Raw genomic sequence first — 25,333 nt, 5'->3', positions numbered from 1 at the left:
AGAAGAATGAAATTCGACCATTCTCTTACACCATAGACAAAGATAAACTCGAAATGGGTAAAATACCTCAATGTGAGGCAGGAATCCATCAGAATCCTAGAGGAAAACATAGGCAGTAACCTCTTTGATATCAGCCACAGCAACTTCTTTCAAGATATGTCTCCAAAGGCAAAGGAAACAGAAGTGAAAATGAACTTCTGGGACTTCATCAAGATCAAAAACTTCTGCACAGCAAGGGAAACAGTCAACAAAACACAGAGGCAACCCACGGAATGGGAGAAGATATTTGCAAATGACACTACAGACAAAGGGCTGATAACCAAGATCTCTAAAGAACTCCTCAAACTCAACATACACAAAACAGATAATTATTGTCAAAAAAAATGGGCAGAAGACATTGAGCAGACACTTCTCCAAAGAAGACATACAAATGGCTAACAGGCACATGAAAAAATGTTCATCATCATTAGCCATCAGGGAGATTCAAATCAAAACCACATTGAGATACCACCTGACACCAGTTAGAATGGCCAAAATTAACAAGACGGTAAACAACATGTGTTGGAGAGGATGTGGAGAAAGGGAAACCCTCTTACACTGTTGGTGGGATTTCAAGTTGGTGCAACCTCTTTGGAAAACAGTGTGGAGATTCCTCAAAAAATTAAAAATAGAGCAAGCCTACGACCCTGCAGTTGCACTACTGGTTATTTACCACAAAGACACAGATGTAGTAAACAGAAGGGCCAGGTGTACCCCAATGTTTGTAGTAGCAATGGCCACAGTCACCAAACTGTGGAAAGAACCAAGATGCCCTTCAATGGACAAATGGATAAAGAAGATGGATGAATACCCAACTTTTGTATCAACATGGACAGGACTGGAAGAGATTATGCTGAGTGAAATAAGTCAAGCAGAGAGAGTCAAGTATCATATGGTTTCACTTACTTGTGGAGCATAAGGAATAACATGGAAGACACTGGGTGAAGGAAAGGAGAAGTGAGTTGGGGGAAATAGGAGGGGGAGACAAACTATGAGAGACTGGGGACTCTGAGAAACCGACTGAGGGTTTTGGAGGGGAGAGGAGTGGGGTTTGGGAGAAGCCTAGTGGTGGGTATTATGGAGGGCACATATCGCATGGAGCACTGGGTGTGGTGCATAAACAGTGAATTTTGGAACACTGAAAAGTAATGAAATAAAATAAAATGGGAAAAAACAAACAAAACAAAAAACAATAATTCCAAAACATGGTGGTATTTGAAACAGTCCATATTATAAATAATTTTTCATTATTATGAATGTTTTATTATTCATATTTCATTGTGCTGTGAGCTATGACTAATCTGAAATTTTATAATAACAAGCCACTATTTTAAAATTAAGCTTTTAAAGATGTTTATTATTTCTAAAATTATCTCACATATCTGAAAGATGTATACATTTTTTAATATTTTTATCTATTTGTTAGAAATTATCTACATGAGATAAACACCCTGACATTAGAAAATAGAAGAGCCTATTTCAACCCCTCTGTGAAGAAATACCTTAAACCAATGCTCTACTCTAGCCCTTCCCTTCTGCCTTTCAAAATGACCCAAAGAACAAACCATATCCTTGGAAGTTCTACTTCTAAATCCTTCCAGAATATAAATCCCAAAAGAGGAATGACTCTATCCATCTCATGCACCCTGTCATCAAGCACCAAATGCAATGCATGATCAGTTCCGTTAAGTATTTATTGACTAAAAGATTGAAAAACAAATGAAAGAAAAACTCTTCATTCCACAATTTTCCTCAAAACCTTGAAAATGACAGGCTGGAATTCCCAAATTATATAATAAAAGGCAATTTTATTATATTTCAAGATATGCTTTGTAGTAGAAATTATTCTAAGTTGATTCCCACAACAGTAAAGAAATCTATTATTCTTCCATTGCCCCCAAATCAAGAGCTGTCAAATATAAAGCTGTGATATCATTAAAACTAAGAAAAGACAGCTGAATGAATCTGTGAGTCATGATTTGTTTTTTGGTTTTTTTAACTATAGCTGCTGACTTATTACATTTCACACCACTTAGAGTTTTAGAATTAAATATAGGTCAACAATCACTAAACACATCAACAAGTGACACTCATTGAAATAAATCACACCAAATGGCCAGCATATTATAAGCTAGTGTGATACTACCCTGGTTTCATAAATAAAAAATGAGAATTAAACTTTCATAGTAAAATATTTCACCAGACTAGATTGCAAATTTTGACATAGTCAATTTATCACTGTAAAAATCAGAGGAGGCTCACTTGGCTCTGGTCAGAAAGCTCATTAGTTTATCAAAATTATACTCTTGCCAGAGTGTCACGATTATTTTTACTGAAAAAAATCTGCTATTTAGTGAAAAGACTTCACAATATTTTCTTGCTTTGTCTATAAAGAGAAAGTGTTTTAAAACCAATTTATTTTTAAATCAATTAGGAACAACAGATGGCTCTAGGAAAATATTGTTTAAGTGTTAATTAACCTTAAGCACTACTCCTTATAATGAAAAGTGGTCAATTTATTTGACTACTTTTATCATTTATTTAATGCAAAATATTTTGTTTTTAAAGAAAAATAAAGCATATTTTATATTCTGAATGAAAAAAATCATGATTTAAAATTTTATCCTAAAGGCAGTTTTATCTCAAAAATTATTGATGAAAAGATGATTTTAAACTAAAATTAACTGAAATTGTAACAAGAAGCAATCCTGACATAAATACCTTATCATGGGTTTGAGCAACCCCGTGTGATTTTTACAGCAAATCCTTTTTCATATTGTGGCCACACATCTTGGCAACAAATCCCAGAGTAGACTATGTTTCTACTGGTTGCAGGACACATTTATTTTTCATGAGAACACTATACTTTCTTTCTTGTTCATCTTTTTGCAAGTCAGACTACTTCATTTCTATAGGTTAGGTTTTCATTTTCAATATATTTCTTCTTCTTGCCCTAAGAGAGAATCTAAATAAAACTTGTGGTACTGATACCACCTTGCTTGACTGTTACACTTCAAACAAGAGTTTGGAGTGGCAGATATGATATTATTGTGAACCAAATGCACATCCAGACAAAGCCCAGTTGCTCACTACCACCTGAATGACTGACCAGTAATAGTCACTGACTGTCACATGCCTCTAGCCCTAACAATCTAGGAGCAAGCTGTTAAATAGCTACATAACCATAAGAGGTAGGATTCTGGCACATCTCTCTCCTGAGCCACACCAGATGAACTACAAGAACTTATGTGCAAAATGTACTTCCCCCTAAACTTTGTGGTGGTAAGCCCTATGCACAGCATGACCTCTACCCAAGCTACTTATGCCAGAACCAAGCTTCTTCCACACCTAGCTTACCCTGCCTCTGGTGAGTTTACTTCTCTCCATCCCCAGGTTCATGCCAAAATCACTGAAACTCCAGTCCTCCTCTCTTGAATACATTCTCCACTCCAGAAGCAAAATGCCTTTCTGAAATAAGAATATGATCTTACTATTATACTTCATAATTAAATACAAAATCCTCTAGGATAGCACTGTCCACTAGAAATACAATATAAGCCACACATGCAATTTTTATTATTATAGGAGCAATATTAAAAAACAGGTAAGAGGGAGACGCCTGGGTGGCTCAGTTGGTTGGACGACTGCCTTCGGCTCAGGTCATGATCCTGGAGTCCCGGGATCGAGCCCCGCATCAGGCTCCCAGCTCCACGGGGAGTCTGCTTCTCTCTCTGACCTTCTCCTAGCTCATGCTCTCTCTCACTGTCTCTCTCTCAAATAAATAAATAAAATCTTAAAAAAAAAAAAAACAGGTAAGAGAGGAAAGAATGGGAAAAAGAATGGGAAATTATCGTTCAATGAGTAAGCTTAGTTTAAGGAAGATGAAAGAATTCTAAAGATACAGGGGCGTGAGATATAAACTCATTTAATGCCATAGAACTATACACCTAAAAATGATTAAAATGAAAAGTTTATGTTATGTGTATTTTATAATTAAAAAAAGAATCAGGAGGCACCTGGGTGGCTCAGATGGTTAAGTATCGACCTTTAGCTCAGCTCAGGATCTCCAGGTCCTGGGATCGAGCCCTCTGTCAGGCTCCCTGCTCAGCGGGGAGTCTGCTTCTCTCGCTGCCTCTACCTCTCCCTCCTGCTTGTGTCTGCTCTCTCTCTCTCTTAAGTGAATAAATTAAATCTTTAAGAAAGAAAGAAAAAAAGAGAAAGAAAAAAAGAAAGAAAGGGAGAGAGGGAAGGAATCAGGTGAAATTAATTTTAAGAATATATCTTAACTCAAGAAATCCAAAATATTATCATTTTGACATGTAACCAATATAAAAATTAATGAGATATCTTGCATTCTTTTTTTCATACTAAGTCTTTGAAATCTGCTGTGTATTTGCACTTATAGCACATCTCAATTATGATACTAAATTTTCAAGGGTATTTGAAATGTGCACCTACCAAAATTATAGTTGTGTTTCATGTGTTTATGCTGCCTCCAGTTTTTAAATTTAGCTTATTTAAAATTAAATAAAATTTAAAATAAAAGGGGAGTGCGAAATTTTAGTTCTGCCAACATTAGCCCTTTGCCTACTTGCTTCAAGCTACGTAAAGGAATGGAAATTAATTGGGAGGTGTCTAAGTCAGGGTTCACTTGGAGAAGCAGAACTGCTGTGAGGACCATGAAACAGAGGCATATTTCAGGGCTAGGTATTACACAGGCCCTGCATGCTATTGCTCAGTATCTGTGGTTAGGCCTAAACTTCTGGAGGATCAGCTGGACTAGCAGTGGGAGGTATGTGGATGTGAGTGAGAACAAGAAAAGCCCCAAAATTGTTTAAATTCAGTTCTTTGATAACACTAACCACATTTCACGTGCTCAACAGCCATAAGTGGTTGCCATGCTGGACAGCACAGTTCTATCTCACCTGAGGCTTCTTCTCTCAAGATTCATCCTTCCCTCTCTATACTTCATGCTCCACCTGTACTGAAATTTCATTTCCCAGACTTCACAATTTCCTCCCACTTCTAGGCTACTAAGCATACTGACCTTTCCTCCAGCTAGCTCTTCTCATCTTTCATGTCTCAGATTAAGCATTATTAAGCAATGCTTCTTTTAGGAAGTTTTTCTCCACCTCTATATTACCAACCCTAATACCTCAAATCTAGTAAGGTCCTTCACTGAATTCCAGATTTCACTACAATAGATCTTCACATACTGCTTTGCAATTGCTTGCCTAATGTTCAATGACTTCTATTATTCTGTAAAATCTATAAAAATTGAAATGAAATAAAAACTATCACCTAACCACATAGCAAATCCTAAATAAATATCTATTGAGTAAACATGAGAGATCACCAGGAATCTACTCCCTCTAGAGCAGAAATATTTATCTGCTTTGTTCCTGATTGGTCAAAAGGCAGCTCACAGAGATTTATGAGTCATTAGCCATAAGCAATGACTTACTTTGAAGGCAACTGTATTCCAGTATTCCATTATTCTTACTTTATCCTCACAACCACCCCAGTTTATAGATGAGGTTCAGAGAAGTTAATCTGCATGGCAAGCATGCCTAAGTGGAGGACACTGGACTCAAATAGTCTTAATCTCAATGTAACAGAGATTTAGAATTGCATGATCCAAACAGTAATACAGATGAAAGCTAAGACTCTTTCATATTTAAATCAGTAAGTCCAAACTATGACTGACTAAAACTGTGCTGATACCTGTATGTATAAGCTCATGTTAGAAAATGACATCACTGGGCACCTGGGTAGCTCAGGGGGTTAAGCCTCTGCCTTTGGCTCAAGTCATGATCTCAGGGTCCTGGGATGGAGCCCTGCATCGGGCTCTCTGCTCAGCGGGGAGCCTGCTTCCCCTCCTCTCTCCTCTGCCTACCTCTCTGCCTACTTGTGATCTCTGTCAAATAAATAAATAAAATCTTTAAGAAAAAAAAAAAGAAAATGACATCACTAAATTGAGAGAATATGCCTAAAATAAACCAGGGTTATATGTTAAATAACTTATTTTTGTGGATTTTTAAGAATGCCTCTTTGAGGGAATAATTAATACTTTGAGGGATGTAATTAATACTAAAATATTAGAACAACAAATAATAATGAATCCACTGTTTTACAATAATGACTATATCTCTCTCAAAAATTATAACCTCCCTGCTGTCATTCACTGTTGACCCAGGAAAATTCTGTGATTTGTTTAGAGCCATATAGCAGCTGCCTCTGTTTGGCATGTGTTTGTTCAAATTGGCCCAGTCGATGTTGGAGTGAAGGGGGTGGTCCCATCTCTGGAAACCCAACACCAGCTCACTAATTCAATTAAAAGATCTGTCACTACAAAGCAGGAAAGAATGTCCACTGGAAAAAAGACAGCCTCTTCAATAAATGGTGTTGGGAAAATTGGACAGCCACATGCAGAAAAATGAAATTGGATCATTTCCTTATACCACACACGAAAATAGACTCAAAATGGATGAAGGATCTCAATGTGAGAAAGGAATCCATCAAAATCCTCGAGGAGAACACAGGCAGCAACCTCTTCGACCTCAGCCACAGCAACATCTTCCTAGGAACATCACCAAAGGCAAGGGAAGCAAGGGCAAAAATGAACTTTTGGGATTTTATCAAGATCAAAAGCTTTTGCACAGCAAAGGAAACAGTTAACAAAACCAAAAGACAACTGACAGAATGGGAGAAGATATTTGCAAATGACATATCAGATAAAGGGCTAGTGTCTAAAATCTATAAAGAACTTAGCAAACTCAACACCCAAAGAACAAATAATCCAATCAAGAAATGGGCAGAGGACATGAACAGACATTTCTGCAAAGAAGACATCCAGATGGCCAACAGACAGATGAAAAAGTGCTCCATATCACTCGGCATCAGGGAAATACAAATCAAAACCACCATGAGATATCACCTCACACCAGTCAGAATGGCTAAAATTAACAAGTCAGGAAATGACAGATGCTGGCGAGGATGCGGAGAAAGGGGAACCCTCCTACACTGTTGGTGGGAATGCAAGCTGGTGCAACCACTCTGGAAAACAGCATGGAGGTTCCTCAAAAAGTTGAAAATAGAACTACCCTATGACCCTGCAATTGCACTGCTGGGTATTTACCCTAAAGATACAAACGTAGTGATCCGAAGGGGCACGTGCACCCGAATGTTTATAGCAGCAATGTCTACAATAGCCAAACTATGGAAAGAACCTAGATGTCCATCTACAGACGAATGGATAAAGAAGATGTGGTATATATACACAATGGAATACTATGCAGCCATCAAAAGAAATGAAATCTTGCCATTTGCGACGACGTGGATGGAACTAGAGGGTATCCTGCTTAGCGAAATAAGTCAATCGGAGAAAGACAACTATCATATGATCTCCCTGATATGAGGGAGAGGAGATGCAACATGGGGGGTTGAGGGGGTAGGAGAAGAGTAAATGAAACAAGATGGGATTGGGAGGGAGACAAACCATAAGTGACTCTTAATCTCACAAAACAAACTGAGGGTTGATGGGGGGAGGGGGTTGGGAGAGGGGGGTGGGGTTATGGATATTGGGGAGGGTATGTGCTATGGTGAGTGCTGTGAAGTGTGTAAACCTGGTGATTCGCAGACCTGTACCCCTGGGGATAAAAATATATGTTTATAAAGCTGTAAAAAAAAAAAAAAAAAGAAAAAAGAAAGGATGAATACCCAAGTTTTGTAGCAACATGGACGGGACTGGAAGAGATTATGCTGAGTGAAATAAGTCAAGGAGAGAGAGTCAATTATCATATGGTTTCACTTATTTGTGGAGCATAACAAATAGCATGGAGGACAAGGGGAGATGGAGAGGAGAAGGGAGTTGAGGGAAATTGGAAGGGGAGGTGAACCATGAGAGACTATGGACTCTGAAAAACGATCTGAGAATTTTGAAGGGGTGGGGGGTGGGAGGTTGGGGGCACCAGGTGGTGGGTATTGTAGAGGGCACGGATTGCATGGAGCACTGGGTGTGGTGCAAAAATAATGAATACTGTTATGCTGAAAAAATTTTAAAAAATTAAAAAAAAAAAAAGATCTGTCACTAATCACTACTCACACAGACAAGATCGGAAAAAAAATCAACCATTCAGCAATGCAAGCTAAAAAATAAGATTACTCTCTTACAATACTCTTAAATCATGACTTACATGAAGTTGTACTTATCTAATAATGTTTTAAGAATTAGTCCCCAGGAAAAATGACTTCAAAACTAAAAATTTAAAGATTCCAATCAATTTCCTTTTGCCTCCGAGTTTTCTTTCAGCAGATAAAGAAAATCCATAGTAACAAGATAACATTTCATGCATTTACACATTTTCTCCTATAGATGTCTACAGCCTTCAGAAAGTATATTATTTGTAGTCATGCCTATCTGACATTTTCCATTTTACTCAAAAGATTTTATGGTTTGGTATTACAGCAATATACAAATTTGACAGCTTGCAATAGGATCTAGTCCCTGTAGCAAATCATTCTGACAGTTAAGAACTATTCAGCTACTAATATACATTTTTTTACACTAAACTTATTTAAAATTCTTACAAAGTTGAGGATACAATGTATGTTGAAATTCTGAAGAACGGTCTTAATGATATTATAAATTTCATACTGAAGTTATTAAATAATAGAGCTGAACACACTACACCATTATTTCATTTGTAGTATAACTTATTCCTCCTTCAGTAGTTCACTTTATTAAGGCAAATTTTTCCTCAACTGCATTTAAACAATAAAGTCACTCATCATGGTCAATGTTTAGTATTTTCTTAGAATTCCTCTTGGTCTTTAAAAATAACTGAAGATGTGAATAAAACAGTACATGCGTTAATGTGGAACATAATGACATTTTTTGATTGCCTTTCCAATGCATTTTTTTCCTTTTAAAGTGATGAAAGATAATCAATTACGTTTTTACATTTCCCGAAATGCATTAACAAAGGCTCTGTCAAATATACTCATGATTCCTCTAGAAAGAAGGCAAAGCCGATCTCTAACATTGCTGTAACATTAACTAAATAGGGCTGAGGGTGATCTTACAGCACGTGAGGCAGACCCCATCTCTATCTCTCAGTAATTCTATTTTTAGTATTCAATACATCTGATAATGTAAGCCAGTTAACAAGAGAACAAGTGCCTTATTCTAAGAAATAGGAAGTCTGGATGTATTTTTTTTTTCCTTTGATTCAACTTTCAGCTGGAATACCTCAGTGAAACCACTTTATTTTCAGAATTGATGTACCTTTCAAAACTATAATCTCTGGCTTTCAAGTTCACTATTATTTGCCTTCAGGTACAAATTTTAAAGTGTATAGAGGCTTCTAAGGAGAATAGCTGGTCTCAGCCAGATACTGAAAGGCTTGTAGCTCAGTCATCATTGCAGTGTAAATTCTTTTTCAAAATAATGTTCTTCACTCAGGGAACATTTGTGCCTGCGCTTGGTTCACTCGTCAAATATATATCAGTGGTCACTGAAGGCCTGGGGGCAACTTCAGCTATTCTAAAATTCATTTCTTCCTCTATTTGGTTGCAAAAATAGGATTTCAAATGTAAAAATCTTAGGGATATCCACACATATAGAAACCAAAGGCACTATGCTGTGCCACTGTAAGGATGGTTGTGTGGTCACTAACATTTCTATGCAATGACAGCTATCAAGATAAACATCATATGCTTTGACATGTATAATTTAATATTTAAGTATTCTTACAACATTTCTATTTGAGAACTTCCTCTCCAAAGAGAAAAATTTTTTAAACTAATGGCTGCATTGATGGCCTGCTCCAATTTTCCAAGATTTCTTAGAATCCATAAGCTTGCCTTGCTGTTTTATTTATATCAATTCCACAGATATTTAATTAATTTAATCTTCAAGAAGTGAATGATATATGTAATAGACATTTATGGTAAGTGCATAACAAACACCAGAACTTCATGCTGTTTTACTCCTTTTGTTAGGTTCTTAAAATGTTCTTACCTTAAATTTTATAATCAAATTTAAAGATTTTTTGGTGATCTGCTTCCAAATGATAACATTGATACTGAAGATTATTTCAGCAGACAATACTGTCTTCTGTGTGATTCTACTATAAAAAGAATATATTGTTTGTCCTCTCTAAATTTCTGTCCTTAACCCCTCTTCCTGATAATTTTTACCTATATTTTTTCCATCGTGAAAATAAAAAAGAAAAGACATTCTAATTTCATGTGTGTTTTATCTCTATTTCCTTTTCTTGTATTCTCAACTTTGAACAATTTGCTCCTTTTCCAGAGATACAATTATGACCAGGGCTAACTAATTATATTAGTACAGAGAACAAGATGGAAGGGATTAGGAAAAAAAAAATGATTGAGTAAATTCTAAAATCTGTATGATGTGAAGTCAGGTTTCTTTGTTGTTGTTGGTTTTGTCTTCAGGTATTCCCATCGCCTATGACTTCAAACAAACCCCTAGCCTGGCTATCCCTGAGCATAGGATCAAGTGGTAGGTTAGGAATGTCTTCAGCATCCTACTCATCCTGTGTCCTACCAGACACCAATGCTCTGATGTTCACTGGATAGTGGAGAAGGTATTGGAAAATTTTGTTTAGCTTTTAAAAATTAATGTATTTTATTAAAGTATTTAAAATTATCAACCACACAAAATAAAATACATTGTCTTGAAAAGAAGTCTAGTGTCATCATTGTTGTCCATTTAATTATCTAATGAGCAGAGACCACACCTGTGATGTTACCAAACAAGGTAGCTGGATGAGATAAAGGTTCTTCATAAAAGCATTTTAAGATCAACATAATCCACTGATGAGCACTGGAATTTCCATTTGCTGCCTCTTTTTTTTTTTTTTAAATGGTCATTATAAGTAAGAGGGAAAAATCTACTAAAGTAAATAAATCTTCTTATATCCTCTACAAAAAAAAAAAAATCTTCCTACACAAATAATTGAACAGAAAGGTATTTCAAAAGCTGCAAGTTGAACCAATGAATAAATAAAAGGCTAACAACAGTATTACCAAAACATTCAAATACCTCTGCATAAACTCCAGTATTCCATGTTCTAGAAAGACTAATAATAATGATTATTTTTAAAAATATACAGCTTTTATACTTCAGAAGACATTTTAAACTTGTTTGCCATCAGCTGTTCTTTAAGCCTCTTGCAGTTACTAGCTGTTACTAGTGTTGCTTATTACTTATACAGAAAAACACTAACTTGCCCCAAGGGAAAACTGTTCTTTTCCTATGACTAAATGAAAACTGAACTAAAAAATTGCCTTCTGGAATTCAGCATTTTGAATGCACAGCCAGTAGCAAGCACTTTCCCTTTCTTGGTGCCATCTCTCCATCTCTCTCTCTCTCTCTCTGTCTGTCTGTCTCTCTCTCACACACACACACACACACACACACACACATACACACACACACACACACACACACACACACACAGGACTCTGAAGAGGCCCTTGTTAGGGAGGTGATTTAAGGGCAATGGGATGAAAAACTGGTACAGCAGCACCACCTAGTGGGCATGGGGCAGAGGCTCAGAGTCCCCCTTCTGCTTCATTGGTCAATGCTTGCTTTGGGAACCACTTACAAAGACTTGTGCGTAAGTTTACCACAATTTTTTAAGAGGAAACCATAAAAAGGCAAAAGCCTTTTTATGTGATCAAACTTGTGTGATCAAACTCTCCAGCGACAGTAATTTTAAGTCAGAAGCAGAAATAATAAGTAACAATTTGCTGCCTTTTATTCCATATTTACTCAAAATTACTGTGTGTGTGTGTGCATGTGTACACACACACCCCACTTGATTACAATTCAAGGTTGTTCAATTTTTATAAGAACAAGAAATGTTAAAATAATCAAATTATATAATAATGATACGTAGTAAATACACACCTGTTGCTGAGTTTATTTGCAAATAAATTCAATTTGCCAAAAAAAATTCTGATTACTTTTAAAAACAATTAAGAATTTCTGTTCTCTCACAGCCTCCAACTTATTTCTTTCAACTAAGATATTCTGTCTGAAAATGACAAAAGTTAAAATATGCTCTTTATATATATGACTTCCCTATAGACATAGGGTCTTCAAATGGAAATGGAAATGATATTGTCTCCCAAAAATGATCTGGCATTGTCTGTTCGGTCAGGGATGCTGCAATCTACAATGCACATGACAGTCACCCAGAACAAAAAATTGTCTAAAAGGTCAATAGAGCCTAAGTTGAGAACATCCACCTAGACTGTAAGATGCTAAAAGACAGGAACAATGTCTTATTTAAAAATGTATACGAAGTACTGGCAAGGTAAGGTAATAATGGTTTGGTGAAATAAACTGATAGTTACATCTAACATTGGCCATGTACCAATAGATTATGTAAACTTTAACACAATATTAATGTCAGGAAAGCATACTCTTGACTGTACATATAGGGCAGAGCATCCCACACCATAGTCTGATCACTAAATGAGAAAACTGATCACAGATGCTATCTGATGGGAGATTCACCACAGTGATGGTGCTTTCTTGACAATTCTTGGTAAAAAAGTCATCTAAACTTTTGGTTGTTGCCTACTTTCAAACTGTAACAGAATTTCTGAGTTTTTTTTCCCCCCAAAATGAAGTCTCTCTTTGTATTTTCCCACTTAACCACTGTGAGCATTTTGATAAGTACCACTTGATAAATACCAAGAAACTCTCCATGCATATAAAACTATTAAAAACAGAAAAAAATCTGATCTATAGCCTGCTAATTTCACCCAAATATGTGAATAAACAGCTCTACACTGCCACTAGAAGTAGACTTTGGGTGATCTTAAATTCAGTAAAAACATATGCTTTTCAAGGAATCAATTGTTTAAAGAACATGTGATATATACAATCAAGATGAGGCATAGCACCAAGAAGAAAACAGTAAGCTTTGCCACTTCAGATAATTTCTGAATGGCATGGAAACAATCTCATGTTGTCCTTCCTGCTGTTTCCTTAAAACCCCTTTGGGACTGGTGTAACAATAAATCAGCATTCACGTACTAGATTAGCCAGGATATAGCTCCTTAAAGGAAAGCATCAAGACCATTAAACTGGTAACAGAAGTCATCTTTCAGGATAGAGAACCAAAGACATTGTTAAATGCACTGTTGGAATTTTTGCAAATACATACTACTTGTAAACTAGAAAAAAATTAAGATATAAGGCATTTGTTTATATTTGTCATACCAAACATTAAATTCTTCAACATGTGCAGAACTCAACATTTTTAAAATATCCTACCTCATAGTCTTAATTCTGGCAAACATTTTTTGTTTGATTCTCATTGGTATGTGTTTGTGTTTTTTTAACTGGTGACCAAGATGCAAGATTTCAAACTTTCCTATGGAAGTCCAGGAGCTGAAGAACTTTTTGCTCTCTTCTGAATCACTGTGAGCTTTAAAGCCATTTAAATGACTCATTTCATTCACAAAACTTCCATTACCACATCCTGAGCACCTTGGTGCTATCACTCAAACCTGCCAATGATAATCATCAGGTCTGTAAAGGACCACATATTTTCTAGTAATGTGAAATTCTTGATGCACCTATAATGGAAAACAACAGTGTATACTTTTCCATCTCTGAGAATAAAAGACTGTAAATTCTAGGTGCCTGTGACAGAGGTCCAGAGACAATATGCCCAGCTCCCGGATGGGGAAGAGACTGGTAGAAAGTTATAGCTACAGTGCCCCAAATATTCTACAGTGGAAAGACCTCAAGTTAAAAATAACAAGTACTGAAGAAATTTTAGGGAATTAAGTCCACATGTAAAACACACTCCAGTATTTTAAAATCATGCAATGTAATGTTAGAGAAAATTATTATTTAAATATGAAATCTAAGGGCCTAAACTAATGCTTTCTTGGCTCACACTTTAACAGAACTCCAGTTGAAGAATGAAAGGCCTATCCTTGGAATGAAAAATATTCCTAACAAAGAAAAGCATTAGGAAGATTTTTATGAAAGTTTCTAAACCAGTCAGAAGGTAATCAGCCAAAGAGTTTGGCAAATTTAATGACCTGTATCTATTCATAAATGAAAAAAAATTCCTTGGTAATAATAAAAGTTTTTCTATTTATCTACAAATCTTAGTTAAGAAATGATGGAATCAGGTTAGGTGAATCTGCTAAGTCAAGAACAACCAAAGAGAGGCCAGAGAGAAAAACTAAACAATTTAAATACAGACAGACAGGTCAGGTATATTACTAACAAACCTCACCAGACGACCTATGCTTTGAAAATTCACACTATCCAGAAAAAGTAGTACTCCTTTGCCTCATTTCAAACAGAAGTGAGGAAGGTTATATCATACCTACAATATAACAGGAAAAGAATATGTACAGATAAGTACATTTAGGCTAAAGGAAGAAAAAAGGTAGAATAATGAAATGACGCTAAGAGAAAAATTATCTTGAGAATGTGACATTAAAACAAATATTCAGAACTTGAAATTAACACTAACTTATGAGGTTTTTAAAAAAAAAAGCAGCTTTGCCACTCACCAATTTTAACCTCTGTAAAGGGATTCTGCCTACATCTATCTGTGTCCTTTCTGGGACATTAGTGAATCGAACTTCTGGGACCGCAACAGCACACATGACATGGGCCCACCTACAGGAAAGGAGACATGAAACATGAAAAAAAGTTCCCTAAACTTAGATACTGTATAGTTCAGCTAGGCAGTGGCAATTCTCACAGAGAGTAAATACACAGACAAGAAAGAAAGCCAAAAGCCTAAATCCGTCACAAACAGACTCTGAATTTTAAACCTCTTGGGTGATACTTGGAAAGATTCAATATCGCACCTGCCTACCACTCCAACATGAAGAATGGAGTGAAGACCAAAGACTCGATACTATCAATATACGGTATTTTTCCACACTGGCTCTATAAAATACTGAAATGTAGGTTTCCTATTTCATTTGGTACTGAAATACAACAGGTGTTTAATATACTTAAGCTAATTAATATGTAGCAAAAGATTAGTTCAATTAATAAAAAGAATGAAGTGGGTATAGCATATAATCTTTTTACATAATACAAGAGTCGCCAAAAACTAGAACAAACAGTAAAGTCGTCTAAAAGAATTAACATTGATTAAGTCTTCAATTAAATTGTTTTTCATTGCAATCCTACTATAACCAAAAGAACCCAGAGATAAGGAGGAATGAAATTTAGCTGGTTTTCTCATTTCTTACTTAAAGCTGAATTCTGAATTACCCAGAAAAATGACATCCCCATTAACACTATTTAGTTTATCATAAATGGCATGCCCCAAGTAAATATAAAGACTCTTAAGGTTTAAAGACATCTTAAAGGAATTATCATATCCATAAGCCTATTTTTACGTCGAAAAGAATGTCACTCAGACAACATGAGACTCCATCCTGCCTTCAAAGAGCACAGGAAGAGAGGACAAGTGTCAACCCCATCAGGGCATTCTTTTAAATCTAATAAATACTATAATCCTATAGTAAACACTATTCCTTTCCTTCCTAGCCCAAGGGTAGAAAGAGAAGTTCTTACCACCTCTGTCTGCACAGGAACCACCTAAAGCAGCTCACAGTCTACATGACCTGTGCAATATCCTAGACCTCGCAACACTTTTTAGTATAAGTGCCAATCACATTAACTAGGGCTGTGAAAAAGGAAGATCCATAGTTAAGTAAAAATTAGTCTATTAGATTACACTTTATCAACACAGGAATGATAAATGCCTTCACTTTTCCTTGTAAGCAATTTGAAACATGTGCACATGCACACAGTTATGTTAATTTGATCATTACATTATATACCAGGGGTCCCAACTCCAGCACCTGCAGGGCTAGCCAGGAGGTAAGCAAATATACTGGTAAATCATGATAATGTGGGGATCATCTGTCCCATCTAGGCTAGGTCCTCATCCCAACATGTTATTGTCAAAAAGAGATGCACAATTATTTTTCAAGTACAGATAAAAATTTTTGTATAAAAAAATTTTGTATAAATCTCTCAACTTTTAATTTGTATCAAATTTATAAAATGGTGTTTCAGTCAACTAAAACATATCTTGGAGCTGGATTTGGCCCTTAAATGCCAACTTACCATCTCTGCCTCTATCATTTCTACATTTTCCTATTTCCAAAGGGATATTTAAATGCTTTGGCCTCATTTTAAATACTAAAATTGGGTCATGAAAATAAAATTCATGCAAAAATGTATTTCAACAACCACATTAAAAACCAGATTACCTTTATGTTCACTTCTGACTCTCTTTCAAGATTCTCTTCATATTCTTCAACTGTCTCCCTTTAAATCGTAAAATCAACATTTTTCCTCCCTATGTTTCTATTTTAAGAACATACACTTTCTTGTTAGTTTGCGGGTTTTAATAGTAAGTTGTTTTGTTTTAATGTTATGACTATGATTGATTTTATTTATCTGAAGGTAACAAATTTCACTGTTTTTTGAGCCACATTGTTTTTATTAGACTAATAGGATTCATCACATTAAACACTAGGATTCCAATGGCACCTAGATGATATGGGGTGCCTTCACCTTCAAACCGCCATTAGTAAAAGAGGGGTGTCAAAGACATGGACGGAAGCAAGGCTTAGACCACCTTCAACCCAGAGAGGTAAACGAGCTGTCAGTAACAGACTCTGTCAGTAACAGTCTCTGAAGACATCCACTGTAATCCCAACCTCAGATCTGGACAACAAAAGCTTTGAAACACTGTCTTCAATAATGAGAGGTAATACAGCAAACTGTCCACACAGAGGTTCAACACTCCAGAGAGGAGAAGGAAACAATAAAATTGAACACAATTAACACATTACTTACTTGTTGTTTTTTGTTTCTTTAAGAGCACCCCCTCTCAAATTGCAAAGACAACACTCCTAGGAGAAAAAAAAAAAACAAAAAACACACAATTATCAGACTCATTTAACAGACATCATTACTATTTATCTAAATATTATCTAAATATCCCCATAAATTCTAATTTTTTATTTTAAAAGTAAAGCCATCAGGAACTTCATAAAGGTCTATCTCTGAGCAATTCAAGAAAGGAAAAGAAAAAGAAGGGAGGGAAAGTGAGAGTACGCATAAAAATATTCTTGATATACATATATCCTAGAGGGAATGATCATTACCCTGGTATCATGTTCACTTGCCATCTCCAGAGGAGAGATATGACACAGAGCACTTGGTAGCCTGGAGAGTATTTACTAGAATTCTAGAACAGAGATACATATATGACTGAATTCTCTTGTGCTCAGGGAAACCATTCATGTATACAGAATAGCTACAAAATAGAGTATTGGTGGGGTTCATTCTGCAACTAACGACTGGCAGGAACCTCTTTTTGAAAGATATTCTTTTTTTTTTTTAAATAAAGATTTTATTTATTTATTTGACAGAGAGAGAGAGAGATCACAAGTAGGCAGAGAGGCAGGCAGAGAGAGGTAGGGGTCGGGGAAACAGGCTCCCTGCTGAGCAGAGAGCCCGATGTGGGGCTCGATCCCAGGACCCTGGGATCATGCCTGAGCTGAAGGCAGAGGCTTAACCCACTGAGCCACCCAGGTTCCCCTTGAAAGATATTCTTTTCATAAAAATATCATTTAGGCCTTTCTGTCGGTGGGCAAACGGTGTTGGAAAAACTGTACTAATAAACCCAGGCTATCCACCCCCAGAAAAAGGTACCATGAAATGTTTTCCTTTCTTCTCCCCACATAAGTTTATATTTTGGGCATTTCTGTGTATGTCTTAGATTGGCACAGACTGTTGCACTCCAAGATGACTGACTCACTTTACCACAAATACAGAATTTAATTATCATTTCTCACTACAATTCTATGAAAAGTCCATCAAAAAACAAGATCAGAAAGCAATGCAATGCCTTTTGCTGACCTAGAATTTTTAAATTAAATACCTATATTTTTTTTTATTTTTAACCTTACTTTTACTTTCAATGTTAATAGAAGTCCAATTTATTACATTAATAATTTTTTTTAAGTAACTATACGTTATTTTGGGGTTTTTTCCCCCTCTCCAAGCAATACATATAAAATTTCTTTATCTGCTCTCCAAGGTGATCTTCTTTAAAGTTTTGCCTAACTTCATGAAGAATCCCTTTAATTTATCTACTGTTAATAATGGGGTGTCAAACTCTATAGCTTTAATTTTTCTGCGGAGAGCAATACCAAAACAACTGAGGAGAATAAATATACCAGCATAATTCCTAACAGGCAGCAAAAAAAAAACAAACAACCAGAAATGTTCAATAGTTTTATGTGTCTGGAAACTCTGCACATTTATTTGAAATTTCCTGGGTTATTATTAAAAGTTAGAGTAGCAAAAGCTGCCCTGTGTTTGTATATACATCTGAATCCATTATAAGCCCAGCTCATGGAGATAACTTGATGGATTTTCTCTGTAACAAAGCCAGATTCCAGAGCCCCTTGACATAATAGTTTTGATGAAGCACACAAATGAGAGTCTAAGTTCAGTCCAAATATTAAAAATGAGAAATTCAGTAATTCAAGTTATTCAAAAATATCCAAATTATTTAAGAACAATTTCACAAAACATGACTGATTTTAAGAGTTTTCCATGGGGCACCTGGGCGGCTCAGTGGGTTAAAGCCTCTGCCTTCGGTTCGGGTCATGATCCCAGGGTCCTGGGATCGAGCCCCACATCGGGCTCTCTGCTTAGCAGGGAGCCTGCTTCTTCCTCTCTCTCTCTGCCTGCTTCTCTGTCTACTTGTGATCTCTGTCTGTCAAATAAATAAATCTTAAAAAAAAAGAGTTTTCCAGTAGTTTATCATAATTTCTGCAGAGAGAGAGAAAATGAAAATAAAACATGAGGTAAAGTATTTTCATTGACTATAAAAGGATGTCAGTATCGAAGTGAGAATGCAGCAAAGGAGAGCCGTGGATGGCGAGGAGCTCAGACACTAAGAGCATTAGATGCCTGATTAATGAAACCAGGAGTGAGAAGAAGCCTAAAGGGACAAGCTAGCAGAGTTAAATACAGCAAAGCAGCATGGAAGCGGCTTGAAAGGACCTGAGGAGGATCATTAAAAGGTACATGTGCTGCACAGCACCACCACAATGGGAGGAGACAATCCTCTCAAATAGAATACACAGACTCAAGATTTTAAGGGAGGTTGAGAAGATTCCACTTGCCATAATATGAAACTGCTTTTTTTCTGGGATTACCAGTGACCTCCATGTCACAGAAGCTAATGGATAATTCCAAGTCTTTGGTTCACCTGACCTATAAGTGGCATTCAGCATTGTTGATCATGCCTGACAGTTTCCACCTGTGGCTTCTATGACCCGTCATGCCCCTCACTGTCCTCCACCTCTTTTTTATCCTCTGCTTGTTTTAACAGGTATCTCTTTCTTATCCACACCTGCTTGTGGGGCATTTGACTCTCAAAAGGCCAGTGAGTGACTCAATACATTAATTTCTGACTGACATTCAATAGGCATCTCTAACGCACATGCAAAAATGAACCATGTCTCTCCTTCTCAAGCCTGTACTTCCCCACTGTTTCCTATCAGTATCATCAAGCATCCTTTCTAGCTCATGCTGGGAGATAAAATTTCCCTGTCATACTAGATCCAATTAATTGAGTACAATCCCATGTCCAAATCTTCTTTCTTCTCTCCATCATCAATGCTGCCACATTAGTGGATGGCCCCAGCATCCTTCAGCAGACCTAAACTACTGTAACAGCCACCCTAGGTCAACCTAGAACACACCTGCATGGGTTTTAATGCTTCTCAGTACTTAACGTGGTCCCAAAAGGCCAAGATCATTAGGCTTGGACCTTGTTCAGATTCACACTGTACTATTCTCCATGCATAGACACCCTGTGCCCCCAGATACATCGGACATACCCTACACCATTCGTTATTTATTATGCTGAACATATCCTTGACATCTCAGCCTAAATGCTGACTCATCAGAGAAGGCTTTCCTAATCCCCTGGCCCAGTTACTTCTCATTCATTACTCTTCTTAACTATTTGTGGAATTCTTTTTGCTGTCCTGAATAAACTGTAAGCTTGATGAGTGCTATGGAAATACTTGTCAAGTTACTCTTTCTCTACTGTGATACCCAATAGAGAATACATCCTCCACATGAATTTGTTACATAAATGAGAAAATGGTAAAACAGGGCAAAGTGAAAATCTTGAAAACTACCAAAGGATTAAAAAATTGCAAAGATCATTTTCACATACTGGGACACTAAGGAAAGGAAGTTGCAGACTCTGGTGACTTAACAGGGAGTTAAAAAAACAATGATTTGACATGGAGCTATTTTTGCCATAATTTACTTGAAAGGTCATACTTCCTAGTAAAAGACAAAAAATATTCATGACCAAGCAGTTACTTATATGATTTACATGATATATATGATATCATGGTTTCTGTTCAATTCACTCAATTTCGAAAAAGTAAGTGGGAAAGAAAAAAGTCATGTTCAGTTATGTCACTGTTTTGAGTCACCATCCCTCCTCTCATGGGTTGATCTGTCATAAGCACAAACATGTCAACCTGTCAATTCATTCATTTGTAAATGAACTTGCACTAAATGCCTCTGCTTATAACCAACCCAATAAAAGCAATATTACATAGGAAACTTTTTAACATTTCTTTCCTTTCTTAAATAGTACCTTATTGTCAGGCAACAGAATTGATAATTCTAAAATTTAAAAGGTTAATCCTTACCTGAAAGGTACCCCAACTTTTCTTTTTTTTTTTTTTTTTATTTATTTATTTGACAGGTAGAGACCAGAAGTGGGCAGAGAGGCATGCAGGAAGAGAGAGAGGGGGAAGCAGGTTCCTGCGAGCAGAGAGCCTGATGCAGGGCTCGATCCCAAGACCCTGAGATCATGACCTGAGCTGAAGGCAGAGGCTTTAACCCACTGAGCCACCCAGGCGCTCCACCCCAACTTTTCTTAAGAATCCATATAATGCATGATATACATAAAGGTTGATACCTACCAAATACACTAATTGTACTAGTATTGGTCATCTTCTAATTCACTGAAAAAATTGAACAAGAATATAGGGGTGATAGAGCCCCTTCAGGACACTGATTTATTAAATTGGTTATCAATAATAAATATTTTCTCTTAGAAGAATAAAAGCTATATTAAAGGCCTAATTCATTCTGGATACCCTGCCAGAAGCATCATATAATTTACCTGCCTTCCTTAACATGAACTTATTAGTTAATTTATATTCTACTTCACTCATGAGGAAACTAAGATTGAAATTAAGAGATTAAGTAACTTTTCTAAAATCATCCAATCCCGGAGCTATCAAGCTTCGTCTGTAAATGGCCAGATATTTACTAGTTTAGGCTTTGCACTACACAGTTGTTGCAACTAAACTCTGACATTGTAGGACGACACGTAAATGAATGGGTGTAGCTATATTCCAATAACAAGATTATTCACAAAAACAGGCAGTGAACAGGATTTGGCCCACAGGCTATAGTTTTCCAACCCTTAACCTACCAACAAAAGTAGTAATTGCAGTTCAAGTACAGGTCTGCCTGAGCACAAGTCCATGCTCCTTCTCACCAGAATGTAATGATGAAGGGTATAAACAAGACCCCATTTCCTCATTTCTATAAATGACTAAGAATTCATTTTTTTAAAAGATTTTATTTATTTATTTGACAGACAGAGATCACAAGTAGGCAGAGAGAGACGGAGAAGCAGGCTCCCTGCTGAGCAGAGAGCCCGATGCAGGTATCGATCCAAGAACCCTGAGATCATGACTTGAGCCGAAGGCAGAGGCTTTAACCCACTGAGCCACCCAGGCACCCAAGAATTCATTTTTTAATTAATCCCCTCAAAAGAACCCATATCTTTAAAAAAATGTGTTATAGGCAGCATATATTATATAACTATTTGTGTTTCCATTTGTTTCATTCACCAAGCTAATAAAACTTCTCACTGGTATCAGATCATTAAAATTATCTCCACTTCTTCCTTCAAAGAATGATACCATTTTAGGCAAAAAATAACATTTTAGTTTGTCTGTGCAGTCTAACCTCAGGCTACATGAATCCAACTTAACTCATAGGAACAACAGTGACATTAGAGAACCAGGCTTTATCCTGATATTTAATAAAGTACAGATGGTCAAGGATCAAAATCATAGTTTGGCTATGCCTCAGATATCTTACCTATAAAGGGAGAAAAATACTACTTCCCTAAATGAGTTAGTAAATGTAAAGCATTCCAGAAACACAATACAAGAACAGTGGTTAGATATGTGAAAAGTTAACTGATTCTAAACAACTTATGCATAACGTCACCAGTGAACAATCTGGGTGTAGTGGTTTAGCAGAGAATGAAATAGAGATCTGTCAATAACTCCCTTGAGGTGTAAAAAACAAGCAGCAGACCTGGAGAGAGGAAAAAAAAAAAAACAAAAATCAAAAAACAAAAAAACAAAAAACAAAAAACAAAAAACAAAAAAAATGCTCCAGGAACCTCAAATCCAGGCAGCTAGACTCTAAAGCAAGAAGAGATCTTCTATAATTCTAAAAGCTGCCAACTCAGCTGTGAAAAGCAGGCAGATGCGATAGTTTCCACAGTGCTCAGAGAACAGATACTGCTGAAGAGAAAATCCTGATCTTATCTTCAAAACATCCAAAACTAGAGTGGACTGAGTCAAACTAAAGCGGCAACAAAGCCCAGACCCAGCTCAACTACAAATCAGACTGAACTCACTCCTGCTCTAGAAACCTGACAAACAAAGGACCATGCCCTTTCTGAAAATAAGATTACCTTCATTTGCTACAAAACAAAATATCCAGCACACAATTAAAAAAAATCCCAAGGTACACTAAAAAACAAGAAAATATGATTTATGATTAAGAAAGTTAAGAATCAATAAAATCAGACACAAAAATGAACAAGATACTGGAAAGATCAGATGGAGAGTTTAAAATTGCTATGTTCCAAATGCTAAAGGAGCTAATGAAAAAGATAACATATGAAGAGATAGAATATTTTAACAAAGTCATGGGAATTATTAAAAAATCAAATGTAAATGGTAGAAACAAAAAAATGTGACATTGATAATGTTGAATTCAATATATTTCAAAGCAGACTGGAACTGTGAGGATAAAACTTCAATGACTTTAAAGACATGAATAGGAAACAGAAGGAATGAAAGCAGCTATGAGAATGAAGAGAGACCTAAGGGAAAATAACCTGTTCAATTTCTGTATAATTGTAGTCTGAGAAGGAGAAGAAGGAGAGAGTGGATGAGAAAAATAATTGGAAGAGAAAATGGCAGAGAACTTTCCAAAAGCAGTGGTGGGGGGGAACAAACCAAAACCAAAAAAACCACCATTGTCAACCCAGGGTGCCTGGGCAGCACAGTCAGTTAAGCATCAACCTCTTGATTTCAGCTCAGGTCATGATCTCAGGGTTGTGAGATCAAACCCTGCATCAGACTCTGCAATAAGTGTGGAGCCTGTTTACTAGTCTCTCCTTCTTCTGCCCCTCCCCACTCTCTTAGGAAAAAAAAAAAAGTCAACCCACAGTCCAAGATGCCCAATAAACCCCAGCAGATAAATACAAAGTAAACACATCTAAATATATAAGTCAAAATTGTGAAAACCAAATATAAAGAACATACTTAAAAGCAGAGAAAAAAAACACATTCAGTAAAAAACTAACCAGAAGCAAATGCCAATGGAACAATATCTACCAAAAACTGAAAGAAAAAAGCTGGCAACCTGGACTTCATTTCCAAGGAAAACATTCTTTGAAAATGAAGACAAAATAAAAACAATCTCATAGAGACAAAAATCTAAAAGAATAAAGGAAAATGATATCAGTCTGAACCATGGATTGGCACAAAGGAATGAAGAACAGTGAAAAAGAGTAAATACATGGGTAAATATAAAATAAATTTTTTGTATCTTCAAAAAACACACACATCCGAAGAGAGAATGAGAGCAAGAGACAAAGAGAAAGAGACTATAAGTTTCCTAAAAAGCCCTGACTGTTTCAAACTAAAATAATACTACTACAGAGTATAATGTATGTAATGGTAAATGTAAGATAAGACCAGAAAGAGAGAGAGAGATTTAATGAAATCACACTGTTGTAAGGTTCTTCCATTGTTCATAAAGTAGGATGATATTGCTGGAAGGGGGGTCTAGCACCTATCAAAAAGGTCTCAAAAAATTCCCAAATATTAAGTTCTAAGGAATATAAGCTGACAATCAAAACTCCAAAAACATGCAAGAAAATATGATTCTCTGAGAAGAAAAAACATAATGTAAAACTAGATAGATGAATAATATCTTAGGCACAAGATGTAAATAAGCCCTTTCATATGTTTTAAAATTAAATGTATTATAAATATAAGTAAGAGAATTATAAACAAAGGACAAATCAGATTTTTAAGAACAACAATATAAAAATTCTATAACCAAAAAAAATAGAAATGGAAAAATTAAAGAATATGTCAAATAGATCACTCTTAATTGAATAGAAAATTAGCAAAAAAAAAAAAAAAAAAAAAGAGGGGTGCCTCGGTGGCTTAGTTGGGTAAGAATCTGCCTTTGGCTCAGGTTATGATCCTAGGGTCCTGTGACCAAGCCCCATATGGGGCTCCTTGCTCAGCAGGGAACCTGTATCTCTCTCTTTCTCCCTCTGCAGCCCCCCTGCTTGTACCCCCTCATGCACTCTCTCCTGCTCCCTCTCTCTCAAATAAATAAAATCTTAAAAAAAAAAAGAAAAGCTAAATAACCAAAAATTAATACAAACTATTCAATAATGTATTCAACTGAACACTGAAAATGTTGGGCAGAGCCAGAGAGAGAGTGTATGTGCCTCTGAATCATAAAAATAAATTCCAATTGATTTATAGATCTAAACTCAAAAATAAAACAGAACTATGTTAAGTATTAAAATAAATTTTAGGCAAATATACTGATGAATTTAGGATAAATATGACTTCTTAATATAATATTTAAAAGATAAAAGCCATGCTGGATGGACTAATAAATTTTTATTATATCAACATTTTAACATTCTTAAGGATAAAATACTGTATAAATTAACAGAAGATGATAAGACAAGAAAATATTTCCAATATAAAACAAAGACTGCTATTCAGAAAAGTATTTTTTTAAAAACCCACACTTTTGAAGAATAGGCAAAAGATTGATTCAAAGACTCTTCAT

At 36.0% G+C, this 25,333-nt stretch overlaps 1 protein-coding gene across 8 annotated transcripts in view; it reads right to left on the bottom strand.

Annotated features, from left to right (window-relative positions):
• Positions 1-25,333, bottom strand: part of KDM4C (lysine demethylase 4C) — a 470,115-nt gene that overhangs the window by 121,792 nt on the left and 322,990 nt on the right. For 5 of the 8 annotated variants that reach the window (XM_047699138.1, XM_047699141.1, XM_047699139.1 and 2 more), the window contains 2 exons: positions 16,940-16,995; positions 14,620-14,728 (listed from right to left, as the gene is read on the bottom strand). In XM_047699138.1, coding sequence (XP_047555094.1) covers positions 14,620-14,728; positions 16,940-16,995 — 165 coding nt within the window. Of the gene's footprint in view, positions 1-3,396; positions 3,508-14,619; positions 14,729-16,939; positions 16,996-25,333 lie in introns of all 8 variants that reach the window. The other 3 variants (XM_047699136.1, XM_047699137.1, XM_047699135.1) reach the window with 1 other exon arrangement.

This window comes from Lutra lutra, chromosome 13 (genome assembly GCF_902655055.1).
Source record: "Lutra lutra chromosome 13, mLutLut1.2, whole genome shotgun sequence".
Taxonomy (NCBI): domain Eukaryota; kingdom Metazoa; phylum Chordata; class Mammalia; order Carnivora; family Mustelidae; genus Lutra; species Lutra lutra.
This window is presented reverse-complemented; position numbering and strand designations above follow the sequence as displayed.